At 35.1% G+C, this 12,520-nt stretch overlaps 1 protein-coding gene across 7 annotated transcripts in view; it reads left to right on the forward strand.

Annotated features, from left to right (window-relative positions):
• Window positions 1-12,520, forward strand: part of ed (echinoid) — a 927,271-nt gene that overhangs the window by 889,646 nt on the left and 25,105 nt on the right. For 6 of the 7 annotated variants that reach the window (XM_069847996.1, XM_069847999.1, XM_069848001.1 and 3 more), the window contains 3 exons: window positions 848-1,056; window positions 3,546-4,590; window positions 7,635-7,655. In XM_069847996.1, the coding sequence (XP_069704097.1) occupies window positions 848-1,056; window positions 3,546-4,590; window positions 7,635-7,655 (1,275 nt within the window). The remainder of the gene's footprint in view (window positions 1-847; window positions 1,057-3,545; window positions 4,591-7,634; window positions 7,656-12,520) is intronic. The other variant, XM_069848000.1, reaches the window with a different exon arrangement.

Here is a 12,520-nt window from a genome sequence, read left to right on the forward strand (position 1 = left end):
GTCTTTTCGGGATTTACTTCCAAACCTATCTCTTTACTTGCTTCAAGTAAAATTCCCGTGTTTTTCCTAATAGTTTGTAGATTTTCTCCTAACATACATATTTACGTCATCCCCATAGACAAGCAGCTGATGTAACCCATTCAATTCTAAACCCTCTCTGTTAATTAAAATGTATTTCATGGAGGTGGGAATGATAGTAGAGACTGGATTAATCTTGCTCAGGATAGGAACCGATCCCAGGTGGCAAATGTCTACGACACAGGGATACAAAAGTTGGTCCCATGGTGTGACAAATTTCTCAGTTTCGGTGGGAAATATGTTGAAAAATAGTTCAACAGTTGCTATATCTGTTCCAATAAATCTTTCCATGAAATTGTGTTTTCTTTCTCTGCACGGCCCCAGGGAAACTTACTTTCTGGACGCTCCTCGTAGCTTTGTAGGTACTTTCTTGAAGAATTGTAACAGTTCATCATTTTCTTTCATTAGATACTAAATCTTGCAAAGAAATCATAGAGATTTCAGAAAATTTTCATTTTTAATAAGTGTTTCTCTTAGCTCAGAATGTTTTTAAAACTTACAATTTTATTATCTATACAAAAATACTTCATAGATGTAGAAGAAACTTAATAGGTACATGTAACTTGCGTAGTTGAGCATGCTGTTTCAGACATAAATTAGGCATATATATACTGGTAGAAGCTATTTTGTCTTCTGTGTAATTTTTTTTAAATGTTTTTTTGGTAACACTGTAGTAAAATAATCATTAAATATACATTATAGAAACAGAATAAACAATTTTCTTTGCATCAGTTAAATGAAAATTCTGAATTTAGTGATTGTGTTTCAGAGTTCCAACAAGTTGTGATGGGCCTGAAGAGAGAACATCGGGATAACCTTAATAGGTTATCAAGAGATCAAGAAATTTCTTTGTTCAATGTGAGGGGCGAACATGCCCAGAAACTTAGTGAAGCTGAAGAAAAGATTGCACAGCTGGAAGAGACAGTGGCTAAGCTTCAGCAAGAGTTGGAACGTTATAAAACCCTGTCCGATATTCAGGTAAGACAACACAACTCTTTGCTCTTTACGCATACAGGAGCTTAAAGAGTGAGATCATACGATGTGAAAGAGAAGGAGATGTTATGTAGAGTAGCGTCACTTAGCAGGTATGGCACCAACTTTCGGGAAAGAATTCCATTGTTCCATGTAATTGTCTTCAAAACAAAATTTATCCAGCCTTTTTACTTTAATAATGAATAACCTGACTTTGAAAGGAGTTTATATTAGGCTAATGTAATCTGTAAGTTCATTATAACATAATCAGTATTTATTTTTGCATATTTCCTTTTATTGTTGTGATGCGGATACTGATAAACGACATAAAGTCGTCAGTTAAAGGGAGGTGAAACAGAAAGACTAAGCATAATTACATTTATAAGTATGAAACACAAATTAAACTCCAGTCAACGAAACTGTACTGAAATTTGACCATTATAATTAAGACAAGTCTATTAACATCTGAACAGAGGAGCATTAGAGTAAAATAATCGAATAGGCTAACAACAATAGGTAATTGAAAATGCCTCATCGAAAAATTGTTGGTTAGGCATTATAAATGTAATGATAGTGAAATAACTATTTAATATGGCGTGTTTTGAATTGTTTTTTTTTTTTCAATTAGCTATCATGCACGATTAAACATTTCTGACATTATTGCAAAACATAAATAAATAAATAAATAAATACAAAACTAAATATCCGTCTATTAAGTTCGAAAAAGGTAACGAGATATTTTTACGTCAGAGAGTTAAAAAATGAATTTAAAAGTTTAATGTAACATCTCTATACATAGCAATTTATCAAGTAATTATTACCTAAAATTTTATTTCACAAATATTTCAATCATTTAGTAAAGTCCCCGTAAGCACTAATATACACATATACATAAGTGTTCTGCCCATGGACAGGTATTTCACTGCAAACCCAGCATTCTCCAATCTTTCCTATTTTCTGTATTCCTCTTAGTCTCCGCATATGATCCACATATCTTAATGTCGTCTATCATCTATATCTTCTTCTGCCCCAAACTCTTGTTCCAATTCACCATTCTTTCCAGTACATCCTTTAGTAGGCAGTTTCTTCTCAGCCAGTGACCCAACCAATTCCTTTTTCTCTTTCTGATCAGTTTCAGCATCATTCTTTCTCCACCCACTCTTTTCAACACAGCTTCATTTCTTATTCTATCTGTCCACTTCACACGCTCCATTCTTCTCCATAACCACATTTAAAATGCTTCTATTCGTTCCTCTCTTTTTCATTTCATCGTAATGTCCATGTTTCTGCCCCAAACAATGCCACACTCCACACAAAGCACTTCACTAGTCTTTTCCTTAGTTCTTTTTCCAGAGGTCCGCAGAAAAGGCTCCTTTTTTTTTTTATTAAAAGCTTCCTTTGTCATTGCTATCCTCCTTTTGACTTCCTGGCTGCAGCTCATGTTACTGCTTATAGTAGCCTACACCCCAAGTATTTGAAGCTGTTTACTTGCTCTACTGTCTCATTTAGAATTCGCAAGTTTACCTTCTTTATTTTTATTGCGACAACCATGGTCTTCGTCTTGTTTGCATTTATCTTCATCCCATACTGTTCACAGCTGTCATTTAGCTCCTGTAGCATATTCCTTAGTATCATCTCCTCTGCTAACAACGTCATATTATCAGCAAATCTTGTGCACTTTATTCTTCTTCCTCCTACTATCACTCCTCCCATGTTCTGAAAACAGTTCTTTACTAAATCCTCAAAGTAGATGTTGAACAGGGTAGATGATAAGGACATCCTTGATGTACCAGTACTCCTCTCTCAATTTCACTTCCTTCGGACATTTCTTCTCCTATCCTGACTTTGAATCGTTGTTTCATATATATAAGTTACTGAACAGCCTCCTGTTTTTCCAATCCACACTTATTTTCTTCAGGATTTCCATCAGTTTAATCAAATCAGTAAATTCATGATTCTTTGAATATATCAGCAATGATGGCATTTTAATTTGTATTATGTTCTATAAGATGATGATGATGATGGTGGTGATCGACATCATCACCGTTATTGTCACTGTCACTGTCATTTATGCCTTTATCTTCATCTGACAACATTTCATAATATTGTTCCATAATGCGAGGCATGCACAATATGCACATCATGGTCAATACTTAACGATGTTACTACTTATAATTTATTTACACTTCAGGTAATACTTTTTGGCATAAGCTTATATAGCAGTACCATATCCTTCTTATTAGTTGGGCCATCTGACTAGTGGAAGCGTTGAGCAGGAAGGACGCACTACTACTGCATGATGTGAATGGAGCATAATATTATGCAGATGACCTTTATAAAAATACCTTCGATCTGCGGAGTATTTAGGATTTTGGATGTGAAATTTTGTACTTGTACTGCATTTCTTCCAAGGATCACTTATTTATAATGTTTGAAATAATTGTAGACATAAATGATTTTAGTTTGATCAGAAATAAAATATTTTTGTCCTGCAGTCTTTAACAGAGAAAACGAAGGCAGACTTTGATTCTCCAACGACTGAAGAGAAGGCTCTTCCCTCCATAGAACTCGCGGCCAGCGAGCTCGAAAGGAAGGTCACAGAGTCAGAGAAGAAGAGTGCATCACCGAGCGAACTTAAGATCGTGGTAACAACTGAAGGAATTGCGAAGTCTACAACTACAGAGCCCTTATCAACATGTGATCGAGCTTCAGACACCTCAGATTTGCCTCAAGAGCCACCTCGCGTTCCAATCGAAATAACAAAAAAATCTCCCTCCATTGTCTCAGAGGAAACTATGATATCACTGCCATCTGTTTCTCCTTTAGATTCTAAACCAGAAGAATCTAAGCCACAACTAGAAACAGTAGAATCTGAGAATGAAGAAGTCAGAGCACCCTCACCAGTACCTGCAATATCCAGAGAGGCAGAATCACCATCTATCTCTCTGAAACCATCAGAAACCGAGCCATCAATTATTGAGGAACCATCTCCATGTCCAAAGCCTGAAATTTCCGAGTCACTACCACAACCTGCTGTTCCTGAACCTTCACCACTCCCAGAGTCTGACATTTCTGGCTCAATTTCATCCTCAATGGCTGGGTCACCACCACTGCCACCTCTAATGTCTGGAATGGCCGGACCACCACCGCCACCTATGCCTGGAATGGCCGAACCACCACCGCCTCCAATGCCTGGAATGGCTGGGCCACCACCACCCCCAATGCCTGGAATGGCCGGGCCACCACCACCCCCAATGCCTGGAATGGCCGGACCACCGCCACCCCCAATGCCTGGAATGGCTGGACCACCACCACCTCCAATGCCTGGAATGGGACCACCACCACCTCCAATGCCTGGAATGGGGCCACCACCACCTCCGATGCCTGGAATGTCTGGGCCTCCACCGCCCCCGTTGCCTGGAATGGGGCCACTACCACCACTTCCGATTCCTGGAATGGGACCACCACCGCCGCCACCACCAATGTCTCCTGCGCCATTTCCTACACCGCCAGTAGGAGGGTGGATGGCGAACAGAGCTAGTGAGTAGACACAGCTTGAAAATTTGTCATGTATTCTTTTCACTTAACACCATTCATAATCTTTCAACTGAGTTGTGATACCTACAGTGTTTAAAATATTGTACTGAATATTAGGATACGTATAAAACATAAGACAGCATAATATAATATTTTGATTATGATTGTATGTTTCTAAATAATAATTCTAATTTGCTATTGCTAGGAAAATTAATTCATGTGACATTTCAGTATTTTATGGTCATTGGGTTATAAACAAGATTTCAGATACTGCAATAGTGTGGATTTAATTGCTCCGATGTTCGGAACAATTTACAAATTCTATTCTTAAAGATGTATTGCATAACTGATCCAACTGAGTATCCAAGCATAAGGCTCAACAGTCAAGTATAATATTCAACCAAATAGTCTTAGCACAAGACTCAATACAGTAGCCAAGTGTAACAAACACAACATAATAACTGAACCTTCAAAGTATAGAACAGCGTTTTTCAACCTTTTTCAACATGTGGCACATTAAAGTTGTACCAGTAGGCCCTAATTTAAAATCCCGCGACACATACATGTAATCTAAACCATTGGTTCCTAACTAGACGAATTTTCTTCATAAAAACATGTAAAATACGGTATTTTTTTTAAGGTTGGTCCACAGTGACACTTGTGGCGGACAAGATCACAATAGGAGTTTTTCTCGGGGTTCTCCCGTTTCCCCATGTTAGACATCTACATTATTCTGTCAACATTTTTCCATTCCATCAACATTCCATGGAATTCCCCGACAAGTGGAGGCTGGCCTAGGGATGAGTGGGGTTTCCTGCTCGAAATCTGGGTACTAGTGTGATCAGCCTGTGTGGATTGGAAATGCACCTAGCTTGAGAGAGAGTCAGTGCAGTAGATCTAATAAGGTCGCAGTGACGGGTCGTAGTGTCCCCTCCCTTAAATTCAAATTCAATTCAAGATCGATATGATATTTCAACTTTACTGACCTGGCAACCTTGACTTTGCGTCAGTCACTCTCTTCTCTGCAGCTCACACACCTGCACTGTGTTTAGTGAATGCTAACTTGTGCTGCGTTCGCTGAAAGTTGACTCTTTTGTACTCACTTTTTTGACTACTCTTTTCACTTTTACTTTTCCAATTTCTGCCACGATAACCTTAACTATTTTCATTTTCTCGCGGCACACCAGTTAAAAATGGCTGGTACCTATAGAGCAATAGAACTTCTACAACGTATCTGTTAGCAATCCCGAAACGCCAGAGAAATTAAATGACCACGATTAAGATGTCCAGTGTCTTCTTAGGAAATTATTTTTCTTCGATTTATTCATTTGGAATTTTATTGCTTGAAATAATACAGTTTCTTTTTGTGCTACAGTAAAATCCTGCTTAACCGAACTCGACTTAACCGAAATGGTGAAGTAAAAATACATACCATTTGAATAATTTCAAGGGAAAAATTGTTCCGGGGCCGGGTATCGATCCCGGAACAATTTTTCCCTTGAAATTATTCAAATCTACTTTACAGGGAGCCTTACCTGAAAGACTAGATTTGCATACATACTGTACCATTTGTTTGTTTGTTTTTTTTTTTTTACTATAACACGCACTTTTTTTAATTTTTTCCGAAATATAACTGTGTTTCATGTTCCGAAAGTTTGTCACTGCATGCCAAAAAGACGATAGTCTTGTTCCCACCTTACAGCAAGGCTACAAGTAAGGATGGATGTCCTTTAGGGAAATCTGCTTTCCACACACTCACTTCACTTGTTTTATATTCACTTGCGGCCGCGGGTGCAAGTTGTTCGTGAAAGTTATTCTTTTTTATGCACCTTTTGTTCCAACCATATCCAAGAATTGTAGAACCAATCATGACTGAATGAGAGGTGACAACTGATTCCGCGTGTATTGATTTCTGTGATGCCGTAGGTGTTAAGCAGTTTTTGATGCATATTGAGTCAAATTATTTTAATCAAGTGTGTGATTTTACAATGTTATCAAGACATAAACGTTTGATTAGGCCTGTAACTACCAAACAAAGACATAAAGCTGTGAGATAAGTGGAAAATGGCGCAATATTACAAAATATCGCAGCACATTATGGAGTTGGTACCGATATCTCAACTGTCTCGGACTGGGTAAGATCAAAATGAAAACTTCAGGAGCCTAGTTGATTTCCTGTATCTCCTGAATTTGTCATTTAAGACCTTCCTTAATCTGCTGACGAGCAATGTGAAGTATTCAATTTCTGAGATAGATACACCTACAAGGTAGAATTCGTTTATATACTATGATACATGAAGATGATGGCTAACGGAATTAATTTTTAATGTGAGTAAGAAATGGTCAGTAAATTTTGCTTCGAACCCTTCGATTCATGGCAAGATGTCTTTTATGTTCCTTCCACAAATACGTTACATTGGGTCCCCAGCTTACTGTACCGGTATTTCCTTTCTGAATTATTTTCCATATTTTAAATGATTTTCTTTGGTTTTTTTTATGTAATCAACCCATTCTTTTGTTTAAGAAATAAATTTATACTTGTCTCATGTTTTCCTTTATTATTTGTTCTATCTCTGTTCTGTGTTCGAACTTGAAAACATCGGATCCATTGACAGTCATTGTAACAATTCGACAAACGAGGCCAATTAACTATAAAATGGTGCATAGTTGAAGGGAAAGAAATGTCTACTTACTTGCTTTTGAATGGACTTTGATTTTAATTTCTCTGCTTAGGTATAACTTACAAAGTTGAAAGATGATGAATTATTAGTTTATTAGAACTATTAGCACTAACTTTTTGAAAACATATATGTAGTTTGTAATGAATCTTGCATTAATATTCTTAATTTAAATTAATCCACTAACAGTTCCTCTTAATTCCTAAACGCAGTTTGTTTTAAATAATAGGATAGTAATTATTAATTTAGTTCAGTTTATTTCCTCTTTTGTTGTGTTATTTTTCTTTTTGAGTTATTTTTTTATTTTTTGCAACTCATTAATTGACACCTGATTTCTCACATTTTCCTTCCCTCACCTGACCCTGGTAGTGGCACCCGGATTTAACACAGGTAAGAGGACCCACTCAACTGCTTCTGCTTCTTCTGCTGAGGCGAGCATCACTTGCTGCATGCTCGGTTTTCAGTAAGGGTGCACATGTGCTTGACTAACATAACCAAATAAAGGATCCTGCCTGGGTAAGGTAACACGTATTAACTCGGTATGGAGTTTATAACTAAATTTATTAGCAAATGTTACACTGAAATGGCTACTGTATATAGCAGTATTATGTGAGTGACAAAATTAAATCATTATGATGAAATTTCACTAAACAGAAAGGAAATAAGTTACATAGGCTACCAGTATTTCATTTCTTACTCCAGTGGTTCCCCACCTTTTTTGACTGACGACACACTTTACTGAACGCCCATGATATAGCGACACACTTATTTGTTTTTATTAATAATAATATAATGATAACAAGTAACTTCTATGTAGTGTCAGACATCTAATGTTGTAGATATGTCGATGTTAATACGCAGTCGACAATTCTAAAAAGCAAGCAGCAACTTGAGTGACATTAGAAAAAAAAAACAAAGGTATGTGTAAAAAATCCCAACCTATCTATGCTGGATGTCCGATGAAAGATTTTTATTACCGTTTTGAAAACTCACCTGTTTGAATTAATGTGAAGTCTGAGCTTTGTGGATTCCATAGAGTTTGTCTATTTGTGGCCTTATGGTTGACAGGTCAACACGTAAATCATCTTCAAGATGCAGGAGTCTGTTTCTTTGTTTAGATTTCACTATTTTTATGGTAGAAAATGTTGATTCACACAAGTATGACGTTGAAAACGGCAGTTCTAAATGTATTTTTAATTTATTCAGCAACATGGAGTGAATTGACAAAACATTTTCGCATATAAGACACTTGGGATTTTGTTTATATTCATCTCCACGCCATGTAAAACCACATAGCAAGTATCCATCACTATATTTACGAAACGCGGTGCGTTTTTGTGAATCCAGAAGAGAATTTTCGCTCACATTATTTGAATTAGCACTGCTGTCATCTAACCCAAGACTTGATTCGAATTAAAACTTTAGTCATGTCAAAATCTAAATAAAGCACTTGTGATAAAATAGCCGTACTATCACCCCCTCACACATACATATTGTATATACTGAAACTGATCAATATATTCTGACGATTCTAAATTCTGTTTATTACTAAGTGGGAAGAGCAAACGAATTACTAAGCATTATTGCAGGTGTTCACTTTCATTTGAACTTTCGCTAGGCAGAAAAATTAAATTGAGCATTGTTGCAGGCGTCCAAGTTTCATAGTAAAGTCTATCTCAAAATAAAATATACTATATCAAAGACTTCGTTGTAAACAAAAAATGCGTTGTAAAGAGACTTTCTGGATGGCATATCATTTATTTTTCAATTACAAAATTTCGCAACACACTCCATGGGGCTGCGTGACGCACGCGACACACTGGTTGGGAACCACTGTCTTACTCATTGGGTGCTAATTTTAACTATGATGTAGATAGAGAATGTTATTGCTTTATTTACTTTCAGACAATAAATTAAAAGATACCAGTATAAATTATGGCGTGATCAAATGAAACATGTTTTTTTAAGAATGTTACAGTAATTTCTTTGTTATCTGGCTCCTTTATAAAGTGCTTCGAAGTATTTCTTTTTCTGCAGAATAAATTCCTTTCACTCTACGAATTGGTGCCATGTTAACAATCGTATCTAGGTAGACGAATTAATCTTCTGTGTTCTTTATAGTCAGCTTACTTAATCGGCCTTCAATGCACAATTTTAACCAGCACAGTTACTCTAATTTCTTCTCTTCTGATGTTAAAAATGTTTTTATTATACTATAATGTCCATTCAATGGTACAAGTAAACGCTTAGTAAAAAATCTTACCAATATGATACTTTTTAAATGTGAGAGACAAAGAGCTGTTTTCAAAGTTGAGATGAATTTGGTGGCTTTCTTGACAAGTACCAGTAGATCTGCTGTTCGATTACGGGTAGAATTACATAATCGAGAGGATGTGACAATATGCCAAAAATCTGATTGTGTTATTGTTTTGAATTTATTATCAGTACTTACTTTTTTTTATAAATTCATTTTAATTTATAACCCGTAGTCAAATCCATTCTGTGGACTTATGTCCTCTCCTCGGAGGTAAATGTCTATACTAAAAAATAAAATTTCCATTCATTTTCTACGATTTTTTTTTCCAATACCTTAATCTTCTAATATGATTTTATAAATAATATTTCACAGCAGCCACTTCTGTTTGTTCTCATGATAACGAGAATTTGAAAGAAATATCTGCCAAAGCAGTTTAGTCCATCTGTTATCTGTTCAAAAGAAAAACAAAGAAGTTTTATTTGATCACGCCTCATGCATTTATTGGAATAACTGTTACAGACGTATTACAGGAATGAACAGTAGCAACAATACCGGTATATTCTTTTTAATAGGTCTATTAAGTAGTTAAAATTGTAGAAAAGTTAATTATTGTATGAACCTGCCGTTAGTGGCGGAATAGCTTAGGGAGTTATAACATTTCATTGTAAACATTGAAAGCCTGGCTGAAGTCAAGTTACTGTTATTAGTATTACCTTACATTCAAAGTATTAAACATTTGAGTTGCTATTAGAGAAAATTTAATTTCAGATTAAAATATTTTTTTAGGCATGCATTGATACTAAATTTTATATTTAAATTATTACTTTAAAAGCTGAAATCTTACTTATTTGAACCAAATCGTGCATTAAATGTACCAGTACTAGTACTAATTTCATTGCTATATAGAAATGAAAATGCGTACCCTTCCTAACAAATTAATTGTATATAAGGTTATTCAAAACTAAGTTCTCATTTTGAAACAGCTGTATCTTCTGTACCTACATATCAGCAATTTGGTTTCATATAGGTTGGTAATAGGGGAAAATAAATACATGTAAGTTCACAGGGCTAATGGCTTCGAAGCTGGGTACCCGGTTCTAATGAAGTGCACTGGTAGCAACATAAAACATGGGGGCATGAGATAGTTACTCTGCCTGCCATTATAAATTTACTTCAATTAAAGTCCCCAATTAAAAAAAAATGTAGAAGGTGTAGTTAAAAGATTGTTCGAACATCATTTTAATTTTTAATTTAACTACATTTTTAATGTTAATGACAGCAGCAAGCAATTTCACTGTGAAAATAGCTCTTCTTATCAGCAGATGATCACAAAACTTCTCAAAATTTCAGCAGACCATTAATCAAACACTTCTGAGGTTAGGTTTGTTAGCTATGCGTTCACACATCTGAATTTTACTTGGCAGTGATGTCACCAGCTGTCTGCGGGTAAGCCTGTAATAAAAGTTTGATTCATTTCTGACATCACAGATCTATCTACTGAGTCTGTTTCCAGTTAGATCTTTGAATTGTTTCGTGGATGAAACTACATGTATAGATGTAGCAATGTCTTATGTAACCTCATGGGTGTTGTATAAAACTAAGTAGAGAATATGAGGATGGTTGGACACTATAAACCAATAAGGTATAATAATTATTGTGTCCGAAGTTGGATAGTAAACTGGTCCTGAACTGGAGCAAAATGTGTACTCCGTATAATAGCACTTCACCCATAAGTAATTTTAGGAAAGCAGTGGAACATTTTGAAAGTGTTTTATGTTAGTGAAGAAATGATATTATTAATAATTGGTCACACTCAAAGGAAATTAAATAAAGTATTCAATCAGTGGCTACTTACTAAAGGAAATATGAAAATATAACGAAATACACTTTAATCAGCAATAAGTGGGCTCATAATTTTAATTTCTCCTGTATTTGATGCTTAAATCAGTTGACAGATCCTTACCAAATGAAAAGGAATTCGATTGTGAAATAATTTATCACGACTTTTTCGAGTATATTGGTTTTTCCTTCCCATTTTCATTCACAGTTCGTTGTCATTACTTTGTCATTTCACAGACTATGAATAACTAAGTTAATTATTTAGAAGCATAGTTAAATAAAATAGTAAGTGTTTGTATGAATTGCCAGATTTGTAATTCTTCCTATACTGATGGTGTGAATAATGATAGGTGTTTTTATGATTACGTTTCCATTCAGAGTATGCCTTTATATATCTAGGAAACCAGGCAACTAGATGATGAAGTCAACGATTTACAGTTCTTTAACATGCTGCATCCTTACATAATTATTTTTATTTATCATTTAAATATTTTAAGCCTTTGCATTGTTGTGGCATTTTGCTTTGTAAAGTTCCGTGTAGTAAATTCATATAGGTTCTAACCTTAAGAAATCTTCTGTTTATCTGAACAAATTGATGGTATAGAAACATTTTGTATTATAAATATTTTGTACATCTTTATTACACATTTTTAACAGTTTATATTTAGTTACCCTATAGAAATATTTTGTGTTGAAATAATAGTACTGTTGTTACACGAGTGACTCTTTTATTTCTCTTATAAAATTATCTTTATCCTTACCAACTGAATTCTAGCAAGAAAGAAACAGTACCGGTACTACATATTTAAGGAATTTAGAAAATTCTCCAATATTTCTCTTCTCATTTCTAAAACAATAAATTTTTTTTCAGTTACGGTATTCTCTTAATGTATACAGAAAAAAAATAGTGGCTACCGGTACATAAATTTCATATGTGAGGAAAATGAAAATCATTTTTATTAGAAATGTAGAAAAATTATCGAGTACAGTTTTTGTATGATTATCATTAGTATATTTTCAGTATTTTCTTCATTTTTAAAAATGTTACTGTGTACTTCTGTGATATTAATTCATATGGTTTATTTGCGTGTTGTTGCTGTGCTTGCTTAGATGTTTTGTTTGCTTCTTTTAATGCAGTTTATGTGCCTAACCGTAATTA

This window comes from Periplaneta americana, chromosome 15 (assembly GCF_040183065.1).
Source record: "Periplaneta americana isolate PAMFEO1 chromosome 15, P.americana_PAMFEO1_priV1, whole genome shotgun sequence".
Lineage (NCBI taxonomy): Eukaryota > Metazoa > Arthropoda > Insecta > Blattodea > Blattidae > Periplaneta > Periplaneta americana.